Below are 22721 nucleotides of genomic sequence, written 5' to 3' on the forward strand. Positions count from 1 at the left end.
GGAGGCTGTCTCAGCCTGAAGTTCTGATTTGGAGGATCCATGTGTTCTGTTTCTGTATTTATCAGAAACCCTGGGCAGTTTTAAGGTACTTCAATCTCAGAAAGCTTCGTGCACAGTCAATTCTTCCCATAGAATTCCACCAGGGCCTCACATACCGTTAAGCTGTCGAGTAAAACAGTTCCTATATGTTGTGACTTCCAGCTTTCTTTAAGCTTTGACACACGGTGGCTTTGCGACTCTCACTTCCGATTTGGACTGCCCCAGTGATTAGGGAAAAAAGCAGGCAAGTCGCTGTCAGTGAAACCCAAGACCAACCAAACATCTTGCTGTCTTGTCTTCAGAACTGCCTTTGTCATAGATTCTTTCCCTACCCCCAGCACCTGAAATTACCTAAAAACAGATCCAATCAAAATGAATTCAGAGGCATATTAAGGCATCAGTTGACCAGGAGATCACTGGTCAGATTAGATACCGATATGTGAAATTTGCAGAATTCTAGCCAATTCTCAATATGACCTGAAAGATTTTTTAAAAGAAGTTCTCCTACTAAATGGACTGAAACTGGAAAAAGACAAGCCCCACCCATCACCTCAGCTGCAGACCACGAGGGGTACATCACAGCCCATCTCTGCAGGCTACGTTATGATGCCTGCGTAAGGACTACACTATAGAATCTCTATGAAGGCTAGGCTTTTTAGGAGTCAAAGACAAATCCTTAAGTGGAGACCTTCAAGGAATCAATAGGAAAGGAATATGGAATCCCAGGGCCTGGCTGAGAGTTTTAGATCTATAGTCCTGGGTGATCAGACAAAAGGGCATAGAAGTTCTATCCATTAGCCTGTGATCCGAGGGCACCAGAATCTCACAAAGATAAATAGGAATATAGAAAGCAGAGGAGTCAGACGGCAAGAACTTCAGTAGCAGAGCAGTAGGGGGTTCCTTCCGAAGCAATGTAAATTTCACATACAGACTCTCAGTACATTTCAGCAGAAATCTTTGTCGCAGTTGGTTGAACTTAGAGGAATGTGGTTGCCCTGGATTTTAACACCTGGTTCCAATGTCTTGAACTAAAACATGGTGCAGTGCTTTGCAAAGTGAGAGGGAGAAAACTTTCTGGACTCTCGCCCAGGAGGGGGCAACAATACACCCAAGACAAACCTGAGGAGCCAGGGTAAACTCATCCCCACTCCAGCATCCCTCAGCCAGATTTGTTCCTGTACTGCCTCAGGACAGATGTGCATCTTCAAGGCTCACAGGCCCCTTGCTGTGACAAAGTCTGCTGGCCAGAGAACACCTGAAAGATTTGGGTTGTTCTGATACTTCAGAAATAGGCATTTTGGGAGAATGTGAAAAGTTGTCTTTCTGACTTTCTTTTTTATTTGAGAACCCTAGCAGCTCTAAAACTGTTTCACAGCTATTTTCTCTATGTGAAAAATAAAGTAAAACAGGACCAAACGCAAACAAAACAAAAAGATGGGAGTAGAAAGAGGAGAGTGCATTAGATTGCTTTTACTTGATTGACCAAGATAAGGACCTAGAAAAGGGCGTTAGGTCCCTTAGACTTAGAAGAGCAAAGTGACCTCTGAAAAGGTCAGAAGGCCAGATGGGACTGGTGTCTCCAAGGCATAAATTATTTTTTAAAAACTTAAAAGTTTATTTCTGAGAAGCCAGAGAAGCTGCAAAGTAGAAGCAGGAAAAAAAAAAAAAGTACACTGAGAGAGGATTTAAAACATTGGGACCCAGGAGCTGCTCTTAGAATTTATGTTTAAAACTAGCAAAGGAGGGGCACCTGGGTGGCTCAGTCAGTTAAGCGTCTGACTTTGGCTCAGGTCCTGATCTCGTGGTTCACAGGTTCAAGCCCCACATCAGGCTTCGGATTCTGTGTCTCCCTCTCTCTCTGCCCCTCCCCTGCTCACACACACTCTCTCTCTCTCAAAAATAAATGCACATTAAAAATTTTTTAAAAATAAAAATAAATAAAACTAGCAAAGGAAATTAAAAATGTCACTATGAAGCACCTTACCCCGGGACTGAAGGAAGAGCCCAAAGGCAATGCTACTAAAGAATAAATAGAAGCTACACAAACAGATCAATAACTCCAAGGCTCAGAAAGTAGTTAAGAAATCTCTGGGAGAGCGAACAGGGAGCACGTAGAAGAGAATGCCTTATATGTGTGAAAAGTTGACTTCTTACTTTACCCGGTAAACTACTCTGCTGGCATACTCTTACTGTGTACAGTTTCTACATATCCAACCTTGCAAAAGTCACTTTACATCTCCATTTCTTCATCTGTGAAATGAGAAAGTTGATCTCTGAGGTCACTTCAAGCTCTAATACTCCATGCTTCTATAATTTCCCCAAATTCCGTCCAGCTACCATAATGCTCAGTTTGACGCTTGAACCAAGTATAGGCGATAAACTACATTGGTGGGCACCTTCGAGAAACCACAGAGAAAAGGGGCACCTGGGTGGCTCAGTCAGTTAAGCATCTGACGTTTGGTTTCGGCTCAGGTCATGATCTCACAGTTCGTGAGACTGAGCGCTGCGTCTGGCCCTGCTGACGGTGCAGAGCCTGCTTGGGATTCTCTCTGCCCCTCCCACGTCTCTCTCTGACAAAATAAATGAATAAACTTAAAAAATATATATATATATTAAAAAAAGAGAGAGACAGAGACAGAGACAGAAACCACAGAGAAGAGACAAGAGCCTAGAATTCTGGGACATGATCTTGGAAAAAGCACCTTACTATTACCACCAGCCAGTGAGAATAAAGAGGTAATTCAAGATCCATGCTGTGGGGGGTGGGGGGGAAAGGAAGAAGGGAGGGGAACCAAGCTTGGATATAATTCTGTATTTAAAATTCATTATTTGATAATACAAAAATCATTTTGGGGTTTGCTAAACAGCCCTTCTTTGCAGGCATTGCAAAAACTAGTAAAACAGAATGGAGAGAAAATCATGGACAAATCTCAAGGAAATTAGTCAGAAATTGTGTAACTGCACTACACAATAGAGCCTTATAAAAGGACCTGGGGCGGGGCACCTGGATGGCTCAGTCGTTGAGCTTCGGACTTGGGCTCAGGTCACGATCTCGCGGCTTGTGGGTTCGAGCCCTGTGTCAGGCTCCTTGCTGACAGCTTGGAGCCTGGAGTCTACTTTGGATTCTGTGTCTGCCTCTCTCTCTGCTCCTCCCAAGCTCATGCTCTGTCTGTCTCTCTCTCTCTCAAAAAAATAAAGAAAAAAATGTTTAAAGGAACTGGGGAAGTTTATAAAGGATATATTAAATACATACTGAAAACACCATCCAAAAAAGAATCAATCAGTAATTTGACAAGCACGAAATATCAAATATCTACCCTCAGTCAAGCACTGAGAATTACAAGTGAAACACATAAGCCTGAAGTGACTACTCATGTTTACATAATATAGCCCATGAAAACATAAAGTTAAGGCCAAAGTTTGCTATTCACTTCCATATAAGATATGGCACTGGAAAGCAATGGAAATAATAAAATATGCATTCAATAAATATTATTTGGTTTGGCTGTTAGACTGAATCTCATAAGACAAATTATGACTGAATCTTAATCCACGCAAATACTCTTTCCAAATTTTAGCCTATTAGTTTCTTAAGTATTATTCAATTCTGACACGTTATCTGAACACCAGGAGACTCAACATTAGCCCTAAGTAAATAAACAAATATGCTCTACAAAGATTACCTGTTTTTTCCCAGCAGGAGGACACGGAGGGATCTCAGAGTAGAAAGCCCACTGATTTCTTCAATTTGGTTATCATATAAATCCAAGAATATTAGCCTCTGTAGATTAGAAATATTTTGGATCCGAGTTATAAAATTGTGTTGAAAGTTCAACAAACGAAGGTGTTCTTCTCCATCAATGATAGGACACACAGTCAGCTTTTGCCTAGAAAACATTTTTGAAAGTAAATAAGGTTTCAATGTGACAATCTGCCTCCTCTTAAGAATGTTATTAATAGTATCTTTGTGCTCCCATGCTGCCAGGAGAAAAAGGTAAATACAACCACTTCTTGCCTCCAGGAACTATTGTAAATCATTTCTATTAAAAGACAATGTACTTTGCCAAAGGCAGTTATCAAAATTAAGTCTAAGCTCTCATTATATTTAAAAAAATCTCCAATATCGATTATTTCACATAAAATGGACTTAACATCAGAAAACACTCAATGTAATTGCATTCTGTGGTGAAAGTTGAGATGATTCAAAGAGCCACGTCACATAACCAGAGAAATGACCTTGATGTGAATCCACTGATACAAAGACCTCCCAGGCAACTAAGTCATCAGGAAAAAAAACAAAAACAAAAACAAAACACATATATACAGGTGTCTCACAGAATCACTGACTCTAGAGCTGAATGACATCTTGGGAAGAGGAAGAAATTCGGCCGTCTACAGTTCACCTGATGGAAACAGTTTCATCCTGAAATCCATGCATGGAAAAGTAGTCCTCAGAAACTTAGATTTTAAAAATATGATTACACATTCAACATTAACTCTAGACTTTGCAGAACATTTAGAATGCTAAAGGACACGATGGAACCTTTACTAATATATGCCTTTAGCTGTATCTGAAAGACTCAGTCTCTATTATGCAAAAAGCTATCATATGTTACATGTGAAGTAAATATGTGCAGGGCCCTTTAAGAATTCTACTGGCGAAACATATGGCAGATAGGAGGGATTCTACTCTGAGATTTTCAACAGTGTTCAAGGAAAATGTGGCTCTATCGACCAGCATGTGAACAACTCTAATGGGGAGACTTATTAGAACTATTTCCTTTCAGTAAAAATCAAGTCAATAGAATCTCTAAAGAAAATAAATCAAGCATGAGTAAAACTGTGGAAGTGATCAGAACCAACCTCATTTAGAGAAAACAGAGTGATTAGCACAAGGAAATGACTGAATGCTAATGGCCAACAAAGATATGATGTTTAGGGGCCCCTAAGTAAGTGGCTCAGTCGGTTAAGCATGGGACTTCGGCTCAGGTCATGATCTCACGGTTTGTGAGTTCGAGCCCCCCATTTGCTGTGTGCTGACAGCTCAGAGCCTGGAGCCTGTTTTGGATCCTGTGTCTCCCTTGGTCTCTGCCCCTCCCCCACACGCATACACACACACACACACACACACACACACACACACGCGCGCGCGCGTGAGCGCGCGCGCGCTCTCTCTCTTAAAAATCAAATAAACATAAAAAAAATTAAACAAAAAAGATATGATGTTTAAAAATACAGACCCTGAAAAAATCAGTTTAAAATAGAAGAAAAGTAAAACATAACAGATAATAGTTGAATTCTTTTCACATATGCTTAGTATTTTGAATTCATTTCATGCATTCAAATATACTAATTTGCTCCGTGTTTTATCAGTTATAAATTAATAAATTACAAATATTCTAGTTTAAAATGTATATCTTTATTCACTTAGCAAAAAACTTATATTGTCTCATTTTTTCCTGCTCCGGACTTCGTCTGTTTCTCTTAATTAAACTTACCAATACCCCCAGCTTCTAGTTCATCCAAGTTTTGAGTCAGTCTTTACTGAGAAAAGAAAATAAATAATCTCGGACCTCCCTCTTACATAAACTATTGTAGCTTAAAATAAAGTCACTTTCTCAGATTCCAAATCCAGTGACTAAATCCCAGATCCAAGGCTCACGCGTCCACCCCTTAACCCCTTAAGTCCCTGCCATCCAGCAAACCAAGCAAACACACACACATAAAAAGGCAGTGCTCTCTGCGGGGGTCATCCTGCCTACAAAATCGCCCAGTTGCTACACCTCCTGCCCCATACCAGGTGTTTACTGGACTGTACTTTTGCCTCTGTGTTTCCTGCTTGGTGCTGGAAGGCTGCCTTCCTGGTGCTCCTGGCCTACCCTAACTCCCAGGACAGCCAGAGCCTAGCTCTCCAAGCATTTCTTCTCGGGCTACATTCTCCTCTTGACCCCTCAGTCTCCTGGCTCAGAAGCTGCAGTGAGGAAGATCTGCCTTTGGAAACCACGGCCACTACCCCTGGCTCTCAAATAATGATCCCTAAGGCTCTTGCTGCTAGCCCCACTTTCTTGGTCACACCCTGGTACTGATCAAATTATGCTTGAGCTTATGGCATTTTGCAATCCTGCCATTTCACACCCAGCCTTTGAAACCGAACCGACTCCTTGGTCCTGCCTTTCCCTGGTAAGCAAGTCTCCACCTGACCAGCCGGCTTCTTCCCCCCAGATGCCCATGATACAAGGACCATCTTCACAACTGCCTGAACCACCACAAGCTACCACGCAAGTGCCTGACCTGTTATCTCTCGGCCTCACAAACACCGGCTCCTGTTAGTATCAAGGCCCACACAACTGCAGGGCTGAGGTACTATTCCTGGCTGGGCTTGTAAAGACGGAGATAAAAATTTCCAGAAGATCTCTCAAAACGTTAAAATGGTATCAGAAGAGTTACAAACATTACACGGCATTAGATCACAAAACCCAGCAATACTGCCAAACTGGCACGAGAATTAGTGCCCTCAAGTGGTGCTCTGCCTACAATACAACAGCCCTCCAGAGAGCTTTCTCCCAACCAGACACACAAATGGTCCATGACAATTTACTGTCAGGCACTGCCAGCGTCAGAAGTCTGCTTACCAGTTTGCTCTTGGAAACGCACCGCTAAGCTAAAGGTATGCGAGGCAGAGATGGCTCCTCTAGGCTGCTCATAGCACTAAGGTAGGGTACGGGTGCTTCATCCAGCATTCTATTGCAGAGGGCTTCCTAGACTTAAAGCTAGGGATCAAATCCTAAATATATTCACGCATTCCAACGTTTTTTAGTCTATTTTTCCTCAGGCTCTGTTCTAGGGGCTAGGGATACAGAACTGAACAAAACTCCCAGTGTTTGTGGAGCTTATATTCTAGTAAGAGGAGATGGACAATAAACTTGATAAGTAAAATATTTAATGTTAGAAAGTGATAAGGACTAAGAAGAAGAATAAAGCAGAGAAGGGGGCTGGGGAGTAGCAGGGTGGAAGGGATAGTAGCTTTAGACAGGGTGGGCGGGGAAGGTCGTCCCCAGCATGATAACATTTGAGTGAAGACCTGAAGGAGGTGAGGGAGTGAGCCTACTGATACGTGGGGGAACCACATTCCAGGCAGAAGGAACATCAAGTGCAAATGCCCTGAGGTGTAAGCATGCTTGGTGTATTCAAGGGGCAGCAAGGAGGTAGGCGTAAATGTGGCAGAGTGAATGAAGGAGAGATTAGGAGGAGGTTGGACCAGTGAGGTAACTGGATAGGGCCCTAAGGGCCCATACGAGGACCATGTGATAAAGTTTTTCCATCCTAAAATCCATTTTTATCAATGTCATACTCCAGAATTACCGTACTACTCTTTCAGGATATAGGTAAGCTCTGTTACATTATATAGCTATAAAATCCCTCCCCACACCCCTGGAAGGATAAATAAAAAAGTGGTAAGTTTTATACGTACGTGGGAGAACTGAAGAGCTAGAGAACAGGAGAAGGGAGAGAGACTTGTACTTTTCCAAACTTGTACCAGGCTTATGTATTATCTGGTAAAAATAAATAAAATAAAATAAAATAAATTGTCCTCACCTTTCTAGGGTCAACCTGTCTGAGTAAAGAATTTTCTCCTCGGAAGAACGTTGGAGAATGGGAAATGATGGCATTGATGAGCTCGCCAGATTAATATGATCACCTATTGAAAACGATACACAAATTACTTGATTAAGAAAAACCTTTAAAATCTCAAGACTGAAGTTATCTTATATTTGGAGAACTTTGGCACCTACAAATATCTTTTCTGGAAAGTACAGTTTCCATAGCTCTCCACATTTAAAATTATCACATTTGAGTTTGTTTCTTTCCTCCTCAAACCTCAACTATGTATTCTGCATATACGTTCTGTATAGACCAAATCATTTTTCCCTCACCCTAGAGATTGGCTGAGAGTACAGAACAACTCTAGTGTTATCTTTACCCCTTTATAAGGCTGACTCCTCGTACTAAAATTTAACTCTCTTATAACTGACATGGCGGTCCCTCATTACCAGATACGTTTGGGCCAGCACTATGACAGCCCTGCCGGGTTCTGGACTTTGAAGGTGTCTGAAAGGAAGAATCTCCAAATGCTGATAAGGAGCTCATGGTAGTTTTCATTTCCAGCCCACATAGATCTGTCACGTTTGTTGTGGACGAGATGCATGATGATTTATTACGAGGCGAAGGGCTTATTACTCTTCCATCTCCTTCAAAATATTAAAAAGTTGGTCACAAAGCTACACAATACATGACTTTGCTACTGGAAATACAGAGAAAGTAGTCTGGGAGAGCAAATGTAAAGCTGGCATCGTCACTTTTTCTGTGTACGTTCAGCTACTATTAGTTGAAAATACTGCAGAGACCAATGGATATGGATAAATGCTGTACAATCGTAGTTAGGGTCCACAGGGTATGACACTCCTATGGGGTGAATAGGCTGCGGTCCTATTAACCTGACTGCCAGCGAGCAGCTTGCAACCTAATGGCCAAACACATAGGAAGTTAACAAACTATACACAAAATGCAGAATAAAAATGGTATCTCTTATATAATCACACATAAATGTGACAATTATTTTTCACTTAAGAAGATGGCTACAAACGGGTTTGGGGGGAGGTGGATGTTAGGATATATTCTCAAGACCCAGAATAATGTAGAATGGTCAGGAAAAGATGCTGGGAAGTTCCAGAGACGAGGTAGGATTTGAGTAATGGGCTAAAGGAGGCAGTTTGAACACCAGAAGAAATCTACTGTATTTTCTCCTATAAAGACAACATTCCTGAAGGCAGCAATTGATGCTGGAGGGAGCAATAAGCAGTAAAAAGGAAACTATGGTTACCACAGAATTCTGCTCAAACGGACCACCAAGATAAAATCATAAAACCAAATCTAGAAAGCTAACATACTTTTGGGGAGACCATCAGATAATATGATGGCAAATTAAAATCAAGTTCTATATAGATAGTATTAAAAAGCTGTAAAGCAATGGTATCTGCTGGCTTCCATAGGTCTGCAAGGTATAAACCGAAGTATCACACAGCTAGCTTCTTGCACAAAATAATCAGTGCTAATACTCCACTTTTCTAACTTCTACAAAACATCACTATAGCTAATAATGAGGTTCTAGAGTATACGCATTCAGAACTGACATCATGTTCGCCAATGAACCGGTCTTGGGATAGGATTTGGCTCCTAGCAGAATAGGAGAGCAACCGTGATTCAGTAAACTGATGTGGGAATCAAAATTCAGATGATTAAAAAAAACAAAAACAAACAAAAATTAGTCTCAGAATTAACTGATTAAGGTGTAACTGGTCAGCTAAAGATTATAAAGGTAAAACTCCAAACAATGGACAAACTTGATTTTTCTTATTAGCATTAGAGTTAGATTTTTAAAATTATTTTGTTAAGGTTTCAAACCAATCCTCAGTTTAAGAGGCAGATTTAAACTTCAAAAGACCTGAGGTATACAGGAAATAATCAAAGGGTAATTTCAGTCATGCTTAGTGAACAAAGGAGTTTTATCCTCACACTTTTCAGCTCCTATTATATGCAGAAGTCATAATCCTAATCCCCATGATGAACTTACTATCATGATCAGTGTGATATACAGAGATAAGATACATATCTTACAATAAACAGCATAGAATGAGAATGATTAGGAGAAAGGCCTTAAAACCCACAAACAACTGGGGCGCCTGGGTGGCGCAGTCGGTTGGGCGTCCGACTTCAGCCAGGTCACGATCTCGCGGTCCGTGAGTTCGAGCCCCGCGTCAGGCTCTGGGCTGATGGCTTGGAGCCTGGAGCCTGTTTCCGATTCTGTGTCTGCCTCTCTCTCTGCCCCTCCCCCGTTCATGCTCTGTCTCTCTCTGTCCCAAAAATAAATAAAAAACGTTGAAAAAATAAAAATAAAAAAAAAAAAAACCCACAAACAAGATCCTCTGAATGACTGGAAACCAGAATGAACTATGACTGAAACATACACGTATTTATGTGGATATATAAACACCCACATAAATGCACATATATTTGTGGATCAAACACCCATATATCTTTGTGGGATGTTTCACCCTACATATAAACCACATTACTATGTGGCAACATTTTAATTAAACATTTCCTGTTATTATTTCATATGTCACTATTTAATTGACCATATATGAAGCCCTTGTTTTCCCAATTAAATTTATAAACTCTTTGGGACACAGACCTCATTTTACACTCTTTATATTCTTGGCCACATCTAAATTCGGTAAGCAATCTGTAAATTAACTGATTTTCCAATTTACTAAGAGTTAACTGGAAATCTGTCTTGTATATACTATTTCTGTGATCGCTTCTCGGCCTTTTGGCCAAGATCAAGGGTAGTATATACTATTTCTGTTAAAAAAAAAAAAAATCAAAAAATCAAAATCTTGTATTTTGGTATAAAAGTGCTGAGCTTTCTTTCAATAAAGGCCTATATTCAGTAAGAATCTTTACTGCACTGCACCCTAGACAGACAGATCAATGGATGGGGAAGTGGATGGGTAAGTGGATGGATGGAAAAAAACACATGGGTGAGTGATACAGTACATGGTCAGATATGTGTGTCCACTCAGCCTTATCTTTGAGATTCTGATTCTAGATTTTCCACTGATTTATTATGATCTTAAGACTGAAGCACTGCCTTTTCCTCTCTCTATACATATTTTAGAACTCTTACTTAAGGGATCTAACAAACTAAACTCTGGCTAACTGGGATTTTATTGTATCCCCGGAATATATGGCTCTTACAAAATCTCAAGGATACAGGTATCAACTCTTAATACTATTCCAAAAAGCCCAAAAGAAATTACATACCAAGTTTTAGACTTACTGGCTCAAATAAAAAATTGAGCTGCTTTCCTTTAGACTGAGAGTATCACTGATTAATTTATGCTGGCAGGCTACCATATACGTTTAATTAATTTTGAAAAAATAGAGAAAAATAAGAAATGGAGTGAAATTAATTATAATGATTGCGTATCAAGATGCAGTTTATTCGATAAAGATTCCCAAACTTTCTGATAAAGTGCTACTTATAATTTCTCCAAAGTTTTATGCCTTTGCAGGTAGAATGGTGAGTACAAAAGTCGAGAAAACAGCTACACGCCATGTAGCCTTCTTTGCATGAAACTGCCTAGAACTATGGAGGAGGCACATTTAGAAACAACTGGGTACAAATGAGTAGCCTGTTCCAGAGAATGATTTTGAATAAAATCCTTCAATGAAAAAAAAAAGTTTTATTTTTCCCTAGAGAATTTTGTATCTTATGAGTCATCACTTATGTATAAAACTTTATTCTTCTGGTAGGTTCACAAAATTCAGTGTTCCACACTATTTTCCCATTACTAATATCTAGTAACACCTTACCACTTAAATAAATTTAACCTGGCCAGTCATCCAGAAATCTGCATATCAACTTACTCTTCTAACTCAAGAGTAGCTCGGGAGAAGTATGTAAGTTTGACTCCTGATATAGAAAACAAATTGAAGATATTATTAGCAAAAATATGAAGGAAATTCACCATGCAAACATAGAAAATCCTACTTGAGAATTTTCAGGTTCACGTCTGTAACTCTGTGCCTAACACATTGTCGAACACACGGTACATACTCAATAGACATGTACTGAACTGAACAAAAGAGGCAAAGACAGATGCTTCCTGCAGTGTGGGACTGCAGTTAGGTTGATCCCATGTCTAGCATGGCCAAGACAAGACTGTAGGATACAGGAAAGAGAAAAGTCCTATGTCAGATGAGACAGGCCCAAGAAGGTCCTGCAGCCACAAAACAAAAAATGAAAACTAATTAAATATTCAAAATGACCACATGCTCATGTAGTAATGAGATGAACAGTCTAGACATGCCTATACTGATCAACACTCTCATACAAACTCCTAGAAGGTGGGGGTGGTTCCGTATACAAGGATTCTGTAGTGCTTCAAGCTAGCCCATTACAGATGGCTCGCAGTTGTCAGCAACCAACAAACAACTCAAATGTACTAAAGGAAATTTCTCCTTGAACTGAAAAATACATTTCAGAAATATGACCAGATCATAGAAGGCAGTGTTTTTCAAAGCGTGGTCTACAAGCCACATCCATCAGAATCACTCAAGACATTAAAATGCACATTTCCAAATCCCACCCAAGACCCACAAAATCAGAATGGGGAAGAGGAAGAAAGGAAGGGGAGTATTAGGAACCTGCCTTTCTAACAAAATCTTGGGGGATACACACTAAAGTTTAAGGCCTTTGATATAAAATATCCATAATTATATGCACTAGTAAGGGAAAGAAAGAGATTTTCTTTTCTACTCGTGATTTGTCACTCTTTCCACTCTCTCCTTATTTCCTAAAATCTGTGTTCCCATACTCTTACCCCCATTGATTAGCCATTTTTCCTAGTTCTAATACAGTATTTGGAAGATTCTTTCCCATTATGTTGTACATAGCTCACCCCAAACAACAGTATAACCGCTTTTTCTGTATTGGAAATAATCTAGTATGCTGTGTATATAAAACCAATTCGTATCTAAGTAAATACAAAACCAATTTGATTAATTAACCTTTGGTTAATGAACCATTTCATTTTTCATTCAAGTCTATTTGGATTTAAGTAGTTAAACTTATTAAGCAATGTTACCCGAAGAAGATAAACCATAGCTGATCTCTACCTTGCCTACTTGAGTAGTTTCTTTCAAGGTCATGTTGTAAGAGTCGACCAGGGAATGATGGTGTTTCTTTATTTAGCTTGAATTCAACCTAAAACACATATTTTGGGAAGAATTTCACAGTAAGGATTGAAGATAATTATAAAATTACATACAATACTGATACACGCCACAGCAGAGATGAACCCTGAAAACACGTTAAGTGAAAGAAGCCAGACGCAAAATGGTACATCATGTATGATTCCATCTATTAAGTACTAATAATAAGAAAATCTGCAGAGACAGGAAACAGATTTGTGGCTTTCAAAGCGGGTGGGAAGAAGGAATGGGGAGTGATTGCTTAATGGGTACAGGGGACTCCCTTCTGGGTGACAAAAAGTTCTAGAACTACATAATGATGATGGATATACAACCTTGTGGATGTATTTAATACCATTTAGTGGTAAATGGTATTAAATACTTAAAATGGTATTAAATACTTAAAATGGCTACAATGGTAAATTTTATGTTATGTGTTTCTTACCACACACACACACACACACACACACACACACAGAGTCGATTTCATGAGGTCAAATGAAAACACGTTCCAAACCACCTGCAATTCCTCCATACCCTCACCAAAACTACAATGATTAAAAGAATTATTTTCTAGAAAACAAAAGCAAAAAACATACAACAGAAACTAAATTCTGTTGGCAAAAAAATCACTATGTTTTTATCATCACAATTCTTTTATGTTCAATTATAATGAAATTGTATATCTAAACCTTCTAAGAAGGTTTTTCTCTAAATTGATTTTAAATTATTTGGCAGAACTGAGAAAAACAAAATCAAAACAACCTCTCATGATTAGTCACAGAAAAAACCCTAAATACATATCTTAAAAACTATGATGCTTCTGATTCATACATACTATAAACATTATAATAGCAATTGTATTCTAACTTTATGAAGTATATGAGTTAAAGGTATTTTCTCAGAACATATGTCTACCCTAGAGGGAGCAAATGGTTTGAAGAGAATTTGGATGAGGCACACAGTTCCTAGAAGTACATTCTAATGATAGAACAGGATTTGTCCAGTGAAATCAACTAGTAAAACTTTGGAGGGAATTCATTATGTCCAATTATAATAAATTTTCAATTTTATTTCAATTGAATTGAAAAATATTTTCAATTTATATTTCAATATAAATAATTTTCAATTAAGCTATCTAACTGCTATTTATCTAAGATGATCAAATGATCGATTTTCCCAGTGTTTATTTTCATATAATAATGTCATCAACTACTGCCTCCTTGACAAATAATGTCTGTCCTCCCATTGATCCTCCCTACCCTCCTCATGCTGTTATTTGTAAACTGTCCTTCACTTTACAGTTCTCCCAGTGACATCTATTGAACAATTTTTTAGGAAAAATCTGAATTGCGATGGTTGGAGGTATCCAACTTGGTCAAACGGGGAAAAATTGTTTTATGTCTTGAGACAGTGTGGGAGGTAGGTAAATATGTTTGAATGCTGAGGTGAGACAGGAGGGAAAGAAAAACAGGTGTATCAAATCTAAAGCTAGACGTAATGGAAACGCCAGAAATACTGTGCACAAATTAGGGGAAAAAAGAATCTTAGGTTCGTATCTTAACTTCTAAATAGCATGAAGCCTAATATATTTCCACTGCTGATGTATTATTTTCTCCCCTGATTTTAAATGGAATGTGGAGATGTATCCCCCTAAATTATCGCATTTTTATTCATTATAAGATGCCATTGGTAGTAAGACATACCACCATTTTACCCACTACTAAGAAAGAAAAAACTTTCCCAATTAAACTATGATGTGCCATGAATTTTAAGAAGAATCCTAGTTTAAGAAATTTTTTAATGTAAAAAGAAAAGAAAAAAAAAAAAAACCTCAGGACTCCTGGGTGGCTCATTTGGTTAGGTGATGGACTCTTAATTTCCACTCAGGTTATGATCTCTCAGTCGTGAGATCGAGCCCTGCTTAGGGGTCTGTGCCGAGTGTGGTGCCTGCTCGGGATTCTCTCTCTCCCCCTCTCTCTATGCTTCTCCCTGTGCATGCTCTCTCTCTCTCTCTCTCTCTCTCTCTCAAAATAAATAAATAAACATTTAAAAGAAAAGAAAGGAAAACTCACATCTTGTAATTGGTGAAATAACAACCAGTTTTTAAAAGAGGCTTTTTGACTTTATGTGGGCAGAAAATAAAAATTAGTTTTAGTTCCGCTCTTTAAATCATGCTATTTGTGTAGATTATAAAATAATTCATCTTCAATTTAAGTACAAATCTGCTTAAATCTTACTTTGCTTTTTTCAGGAAGCGATGATGTCTGAATAACCAGATGAAGCCCACAGTTCACCTGCAATGTAAAAATTAAAGCATCAAATATGCTCTTAACTTAAATACCCCCAAACACACACATATTCATCCCCAAACCAGTACAGATAAAGACATAACACAAACTTAGTATAAAATAGAACGCTTGTTTTTTGTTTGTGCTAAAATGATCGTGTTCTGAGGATTTGCTGAAAACAATAAAATCAGGACTGAGAATTAAAAGGTTTCACTGCGATTTATTTTCCAAAATGTCTGCGGCGATTTAACCCTCTACCTTAGCACTTCAGGTTTTTGACACTTGCCATTTCAGGTCTAAGTAAATATCTCAATGGGACAGGTAAAGGAGGTGGGAGTGCCTATTAATAATAATTATCTTTCTTAATTAAAAAAAGGGCTGGAGGTTGACTGGTTATAAAATGAATCGTAGCCTTTCACAGCAGACCAGCTCCACCTTCTGGGAAACCAAGAACCTGGACAAGACTTTGAATGCGCATCATTCTATATCAAATACCCTCCAAGAGCCTTGGTCCAATCCACGAATCTCAAGCCTCGGTCAGACAATAGCTTGAGGAGATTCAGCGGTCCTGATCCCAATAATACAGCCCATCACCTAGGACAAAGACGCCCGTCAGAAAGAACGATACGAATGGGAAGAAGGGGAAAGTAGGAGACCCAACCTACGTTGTTCGCAGCCCGGCCAGAAACAGAGCGGTATTTCCCGGGAATCATGGCAGGAGACAGTCCAGGATCTGTTAGATCTGCCTTAGAAGCGACGCTACAGCGGAGACTCAGAGACCGAAAGGGGTCATCTCCCAGGCAACCCGCTCATAGGTTACCATGGAGACGACCATTTCCGGTCTGGTCCTCTCCTAAATCGACTGGCCAACCCGGTCGGTAGAACCTCTGGTGATGTTCGTGGGGGCCCACTGCGTCCCCACTTCCTCGTCCTACTTTCCAGGCGCCTTACAAACAGAGCGGGAGTGTGGAGAGGAGGAGGCGGGGAGGAGGCCGGCCACCTCGGTAGCCGTGGCAACCACCACTTCCGGTCCGTTCCTCTTTCCGGCCCACCTCGGCTCGGCCCGCGCGAAATTTGGATCCCTCTGCCCGTGGCCACCTGCTCTCGGGGGAGGACCGGCGCGAGCCGGCAGAGGCCGACCTCCAGGCACCGCGGACTCTTCTGTGGCGCCCGAGCTCGGTACTTCCGGTGGCCCTGCGCCGCGCGGGCAGGCGAAGGGGGCCCGCGTCGCCCCGGCTGGGAAGGCGCGGGCGTGCCGAGGCGGAGGCCGCCACCATGCCGGCCCGCTGCGTGGCCGCCCACTGCGGCAACACCACCAAGTCCGGGAAGTCGCTGTTCCGCTTCCCCAAGGACCGGGCCGTGCGGCTGCTGTGGGACCGCTTCGTGCGGGGCCGCCGCGCCGACTGGTACGGGGGCAACGACCGCTCTGTCATCTGCTCGGACCACTTCGCTCCGGCCTGTTTTGACGTGTCTTCAGTTATCCAGAAGAATCTGCGCTTCTCGCAGCGCCTGAGGCTCGTGGCGGGCGCCGTGCCCACCCTGCACCGGCTGTCCGGCCCGGCACCCCAGGGGGAAGAAGAAGGAGAGCAAGCGGGCGGCCCCGAAAAGGGAGGAGAGCCCCAGGCGGTGAGGCAGGCGGAGGCCGCCCCGGGTTCGGCCTCCTGTACGCTCCTCCCGGCCAGGAAGAGGGCTGCGGCTTCACAGGTAAAGGGACACCAGGAGTCCACCGAGGGTCGCGGGAGGACCCCCGGACTGTGGCTCGGCTCTCCCACTAGTGTCACCTGGGGGAAGGTCACCTCGCCTCGACGCGTTCTGTTTTCCCATCTGTAAGATTAGGATCTGTTTTCCCATCTGTAAAATTAGGAGTGTGCTGTATTGGTGACCTCAAGGTCCTATAGAACATGAACACTTTGGAACTATAGTTCCTTCTACCTCTTCCTCCCCCAAACACACACTCTCGTAGGCTTTTTTTTTTTTTTAAATAGAAAGGGTTTCATTTGGGCAGATCTCAAGGAATTGGGGTGCTTGAAACTGTCTTTGCATAACATATTACATAAGCTCGAGGAGATGTCCATTATGACTGCCAGAATGATGGGGAGGGGGGAAGTTGAGGGGATGCGGGGCTACTGATGAGGAGGGGGCTTGCTGGTAAACCCCGCTTCTTTCCTCTTGACTAGCTGCCTTTAAGTTAAATCATCTAAGTGAGCTCAGTTTTTCCACCTTGCCCTCTTCTGCTATTTCAGTAATCCTCATAAGCGTAGATTATACTTACCTTGCCTCTGGTCACGATCTTCTTCCCCTCTTCCCATCTTAAGACTCCCCAGCCTTCTTTGAGATCATCAGACTTCAGCCCTGTCACCCGTAGGTAGATTAAATCAGGACTGTTAACTGGATCTAAAAGGTGTTCAATTTCTAGAGATGGGAAGACAAGTCAACTAACTGATCTGTAACTGATGTTTTGACTTTGAATATTCAAACGCATTCCTAGAATTTTAGAGCTGAAGGGAAACTAAGTGCTCATCTAGTCCAAACTCACAATGTATACACAAGGATGCCAGTCCTGGAGGTTAATAATTTCCTCACGGGCCTGTAATATTTGCTCTAGGTCTAATTGTCCGAGCAAAACTTTTTCTGCAATACCAACCTGCTTCCTACATTGGAGTGGGTGCTTAAGACCCTTTTAAGGCATCCTGACATTTCTAGGATAAAGAACAAAATTATTAACACAGCCTGCAAGTCCCTGTGTGCTTTTTGCCCCTGTCTACCATATCAGTCCTATCCAAGGCCACTGTCCTTGTTCAGTATACACCAGTCATGCTGATCTTTTCCATTTTTGAACATGCTATATTCCTTCCTACCAACAAGCCTCACTCAGCTGTTTCATGTAATATCCTGCAATTATGCTGCTCCCACTCCCCATCATCATCAATTAAGTCTTTTTACTTTAAAAATCAGTTCAAACACCCTTCTCTTTGACCCCCTAGTTATATACTTCCTTTCTTCATATATTTCATATGCTTCAATAGCACATATACTTCAGTAATACTCATCACAACTGTCACAAAACAATTGTGTAGTTCGCTTAATATTTGTCTTCACATTAGAATGTAAGCTCCATGAGAGCAGGGATCCTATCTGACGTGTTCATTATTGTACTGGCAGTACCTAGAACATTAATTTGCAGATTTTAGGAATTCAATAAATATGGAATTGTGGAGTGATTATGTGACCATAAGAACACTTTTTTGTACTATAATAGAGTGTTCAGTTCTCTGCCAGTTTCCTTTCTCACCAAGCTATAGACCAGTCAAGACATCTGCCCCTTCAATTTTTTATCCACTATCACTACCTATCCAACCTTTATCTAAGCACATACAGGTACATCTATAAATAGATAAATATAAATATTTATATTTATATAAGTTGGGAGAAGAAAAGTCAGGCTAGTGAAACAGTCAAAGATTTTATACTATAACAAAGGCTAATGTTGAAGAAATCCAGAAAAGATACCAAAACTATTTTCCAATTAGTATATCCAGCCAAAATTTCTAACAACCCATATTACATTAATACACTTGTCGAGTTATTAGGAAGCTATGTGTTTTCATAGTAGTGACTTGAAATGTATATAATGTTAAAAAGAGTTTAGAGTTGGTAGCAATACATTGGTAGCCAGGTCTGGACCGAGAACCCCAGTAACATTGCTAAGACAGTTTGCTTGTGCCACCTCTGAGTCCTTCCACCACTCACTATTTTCCCAATTCCAGGGCCAACTGACAGACAATTTCCAGGCATTCTACAACTTTTCCGAGGAGCTATTGTAGACACTGTTCTGGATGTTTGGTGCTATATGTAGGTAAATGCAATGGAATGTTCCTTATCTGTAGGGAGCTTGAAAAAAGATTAGGGACTATCTCCAAGGGGAAAGGGGGCCCCGAGGAGCACTATGCACTGATATTTTGCTTCAAGAGCTAAGATTATTGTTTTTCCTTAACAATTTTGCATTCTTGTTTTTTTATCCAACTATAGGTGACATAAGTTCCATATATATCTTAGAATTGGTTTGTCAACTTCCACAAATTATCTACTGGGATTTGATTGGGACTACATTGAATCTATAAATGAATGTGAGGAGAAAGAACGTATTGGCAACACTGATTCTTCATGAATGTAGTGCATCCCTCTATCTGGGTTTTTACATTTCTCTTAAAAATATTTTATGGCATTCTATGTAAAAGTTCTGCACATCTTTTATTAAATTCATCCCTATTTGATTTTGCTATTATAAGTAGTATTTAAATTTTTATTTTTTTATATATTTATGTAGATAAATTGACTTCTGTTGACCTCGTATCCAGAAACCTTGTGTAACCTTATTTATTCCAATAATTTGTAAATACTTTTGAATTTTCTTCATGTCTAAAACATGTTGGTAAATACTTTTTGATGTTCGTGCTTCTATTTCCTATTCCTACTACACTAACTAGACACTTTAGTATGGTGTTGGGAACCAGAGAGGTGATGAGGAATCCTTTTCTCATCCTTGTTTTGAGGGAAAGCCTTTAGGTTTACCATTTGATACGATTTATGCCATAGGTTTTTTTTTGCAGCTGTTCTTTATCCTAAAAAGAAATATTCTCTGTTCCTAATTTTTGATACAGATTTAATCATAAGTGATGTGGAATCATATCAAGTGCTTTATATATTTTCTGAATCTATTCATGATCCTATATTTTGTCTATTATTCTGTTAATGTGGTGAGTTATATTGCCTGGTTTTGAAATACAGAATCAAGCTTTCATGGCTGAAGTAAACACAATTTGGCCAAAGTGTGGTACTCTTTTTTTTACATATAGCTTCATTTGATTTGCTAATATTTAGGATTTTTGCAAACTTGATCTATAGTCTTTCTTTCCTGAAATTCCTTTCTCAGATTTGGTGTCAAGATTATGCTGACCAATTTGGAGTTATTTCTTCTTATATAATTTTCTGGAAATATTTCTATATAAATGGGCATTAAATAGCCATTAATAAATTTGGTATTAATATTTGGTATAGTTCAATGATAAAGATACCTATCCTGGAGTTGTCTTTGTGGGAAGATTTTTAATGATGGGTTCAATTTTTAAAAATAGTTATAGGGTTATTCAGTTTTTTGTTTCTATACTTCTTTTGATAAATTGTGTTTCCTATAAATTCATTAATTTAAATTTTCAAATATATTGACACAAAATTGCTTATGATAATCTTTTATCTTTTGAAATTCTTGGGGCGCCTGGGTGGCGCAGTCGGTTAAGCGTCTGACTTCAGCCAGGTCACGATCTCGCAGTCCGTGAGTTCGAGCCCCGCGTCAGGCTCTGGGCTGATGGCTCGGAGCCTGGAGCCTGTTTCCGATTCTGTGTCTCCCTCTCTCTCTGCCCCTCCCCCGTTCATGCTCTGTCTCTCTCTGTCCCAAAAATAAATAAAAAACGTTGAAAAAAAAAAATTTAAAAAAAAAAAAAATTTAAAAAAAAAAAAAAAAGAAATTCTTTATGATATGTAGTAATTTTTGCTTTCTCATTTCATTTTTGATCTACTTCGCCAGGTGTATATCAATTTTATTAGTCTTTTCAAAGAATAAACTTTGCCTTGTTGATCTCTTCTCTGGTATTTTTTTTTCTTTTTCATTATTTTCTATCATTTTTCCTTCCATGTACTTTTTTCAACTTTGAGTTTTTAGTTGATGGGTTCGATTTGTACATTACTGAGCTAAATGGTTAACATAGATCTTTTCATATCTGCTTTTCCATTAAAAAAATTTGTTAGAAAGTGGAAAACTTCACTTACACTAGGATATCCTTACATATTCAGATGTGATATTTCATACAAAGAATATCTTAAGAATAGCTAACTTGCTTATGTGAAGACAACACATTGAATTACCACACTTCAAATTTTGCCTGGCTGCTTAAATTTTTTAAAACACTTTTCTCCAATATTTTAAAAATTATTTTTGTAAGATTGTTTTTAGAGTAATTTTAGGTACACAGCAAACTTGAGGGGAATATAGAGAGATTTCCCATTTTCCTACTGCACCCACCCATGCATAGCCTCTCCCGTTATCAGCATCCTCCACCAAAGTGGTACATTTGTTAGAACTGATACACCAACATTGACACATTATTATCCCCCAAAGTCCATAGTTTACATTATAGTTCACTCTTGGTTTTTCTACTTCTTAAATTTTTATTCACTCTTCTTTCTTTAACTTCTTAAGAAGTTAAATTGGATCATCGATTTTCAGAATTTTCATTTGAATGGACATGGGGGATAAGTTTCATATGCTTATTTCCCAATTGTAGAATTCCCTAGAGTGGTATTAATGGAGGAAAAATTGACTCCTGAGGCTATGTTAGAAATCTTTTGTGGAATACTTTTTTGCATGATGTTAATTCCAGTCTAAATTAACCAAGCCTAATCAATTTTCCTATACCCTTTTATGCATCTAAGGCCCAAAACTCCCTTGTAAGCATGGCATTAACTGAATCCCATAAGTTTTTGGTGTAGAGTATTATTATTTAGTTTAAACTATCTTTTTATTTTCACTATAAATTTATCTTTTAAGTTTATCTTTTCATGGGTTATTTAGAAGTATACTTTAAAATTTCCAAGCACACAGGCATGTTGTAGTTCTGTTTTTGTTACAGATTTCTATGTCAATTACAGTGTGGCCAGAGAATATATAGCATATGAATTTAATCTTTCGAAATTTATTGAAACTTGTATTAGGCAAAATATAGGTCAGCTTTTGTAAATATTCCATATTCACTTGAGATGAATGTGTGTTCTGCAGTTGGGTACAATGTTCCATATATGTCTATTAATGTTTAAATGTTCTATGTCCTTCTGGAATTTTTGTCTACTTATTGCATTGATTACTGGGAGAGACATGTTAAAAATCTTCCACTGTGATTTTGAATTTACATATTTGGTCTCTAATTCTAACAGTTTTTGTGTTATATAGTGCTAATATAGCAACATCGGCCTTCTTTAGGTTGTTTTGGCATAGTATATCTTTTTTTTTTTTTTTTTTTTTTTTTTTTTTTAACATCTTCTTTATTTTTGAGACAGGGAGAGATAGAGCATGAACAGGGGAGGGTCAGAGAGAGGGAGACACAGAATCTGAAACAGACTCCAGGCTGTGTGCTGTCAGCACAGAGCCCAGCGCGGGGCTCGAATCCACGGACTGCAAGATCATGACCTGAGCCGAAGTCGGCCGCTTAACCGACTGAGCCACCCAGGCACCCCTGGCATAGTATATCTTACTACATCCTTTTACTTTCAGTCTTTCTGTATCCTTACTCACTTATGTATGGTTGCCCCTTTGAAGAGAATGTATCTTTTTCCTCTAGCTGCTTCTAAGTTTTTCTCTTTGTTTTCCAGCTTTACTGTGATGTGCATAGGTGTGGCTTCCTTTGTTTTTATTTTGATTAATACAAATAGTACTTTTGTAAAACTGTGTCTTAATGTCTTCTGTCCATTTTAGTCAATTTTCAGATGTTATTTGTTCAAATATTGCTTCTGTCCCATTTTCCC

At 39.5% G+C, this 22721-nt stretch overlaps 2 protein-coding genes across 4 annotated transcripts in view; one reads left to right on the top strand and one right to left on the bottom strand.

Annotated features, from left to right (window-relative positions):
* Positions 1–16176, bottom strand: part of LRRC49 (leucine rich repeat containing 49) — a 149080-nt gene extending 132904 nt beyond the window's left edge. The window contains exons 1-6 of one of the 2 annotated variants that reach the window (XM_007084558.3): positions 15812–16176; positions 15096–15152; positions 12781–12868; positions 8091–8288; positions 7636–7738; positions 3723–3926 (exon numbers count right to left, since the gene is read on the bottom strand). In XM_007084558.3, the coding sequence (XP_007084620.2) occupies positions 3723–3926; positions 7636–7738; positions 8091–8288; positions 12781–12868; positions 15096–15152; positions 15812–15859 (698 nt within the window). In that variant the 5' untranslated portion in view covers positions 15860–16176. The remainder of the gene's footprint in view (positions 1–3722; positions 3927–7635; positions 7739–8090; positions 8289–12780; positions 12869–15095; positions 15153–15811) is intronic. The other variant, XM_007084559.3, reaches the window with a different exon arrangement.
* Positions 16177–16268: 92 nt separating this feature from the next.
* Positions 16269–22721, top strand: part of THAP10 (THAP domain containing 10) — a 30475-nt gene continuing 24022 nt past the window's right edge. For both annotated transcript variants that reach the window (XM_042988492.1, XM_042988491.1), the window contains exon 1: positions 16269–16850. In XM_042988492.1, coding sequence (XP_042844426.1) covers positions 16422–16850 — 429 coding nt within the window. In that variant the 5' untranslated portion in view covers positions 16269–16421. The remainder of the gene's footprint in view (positions 16851–22721) is intronic.

This window comes from Panthera tigris, chromosome B3 (genome assembly GCF_018350195.1).
Source record: "Panthera tigris isolate Pti1 chromosome B3, P.tigris_Pti1_mat1.1, whole genome shotgun sequence".
In the NCBI taxonomy this organism is placed as follows: Eukaryota; Metazoa; Chordata; class Mammalia; order Carnivora; family Felidae; genus Panthera; species Panthera tigris.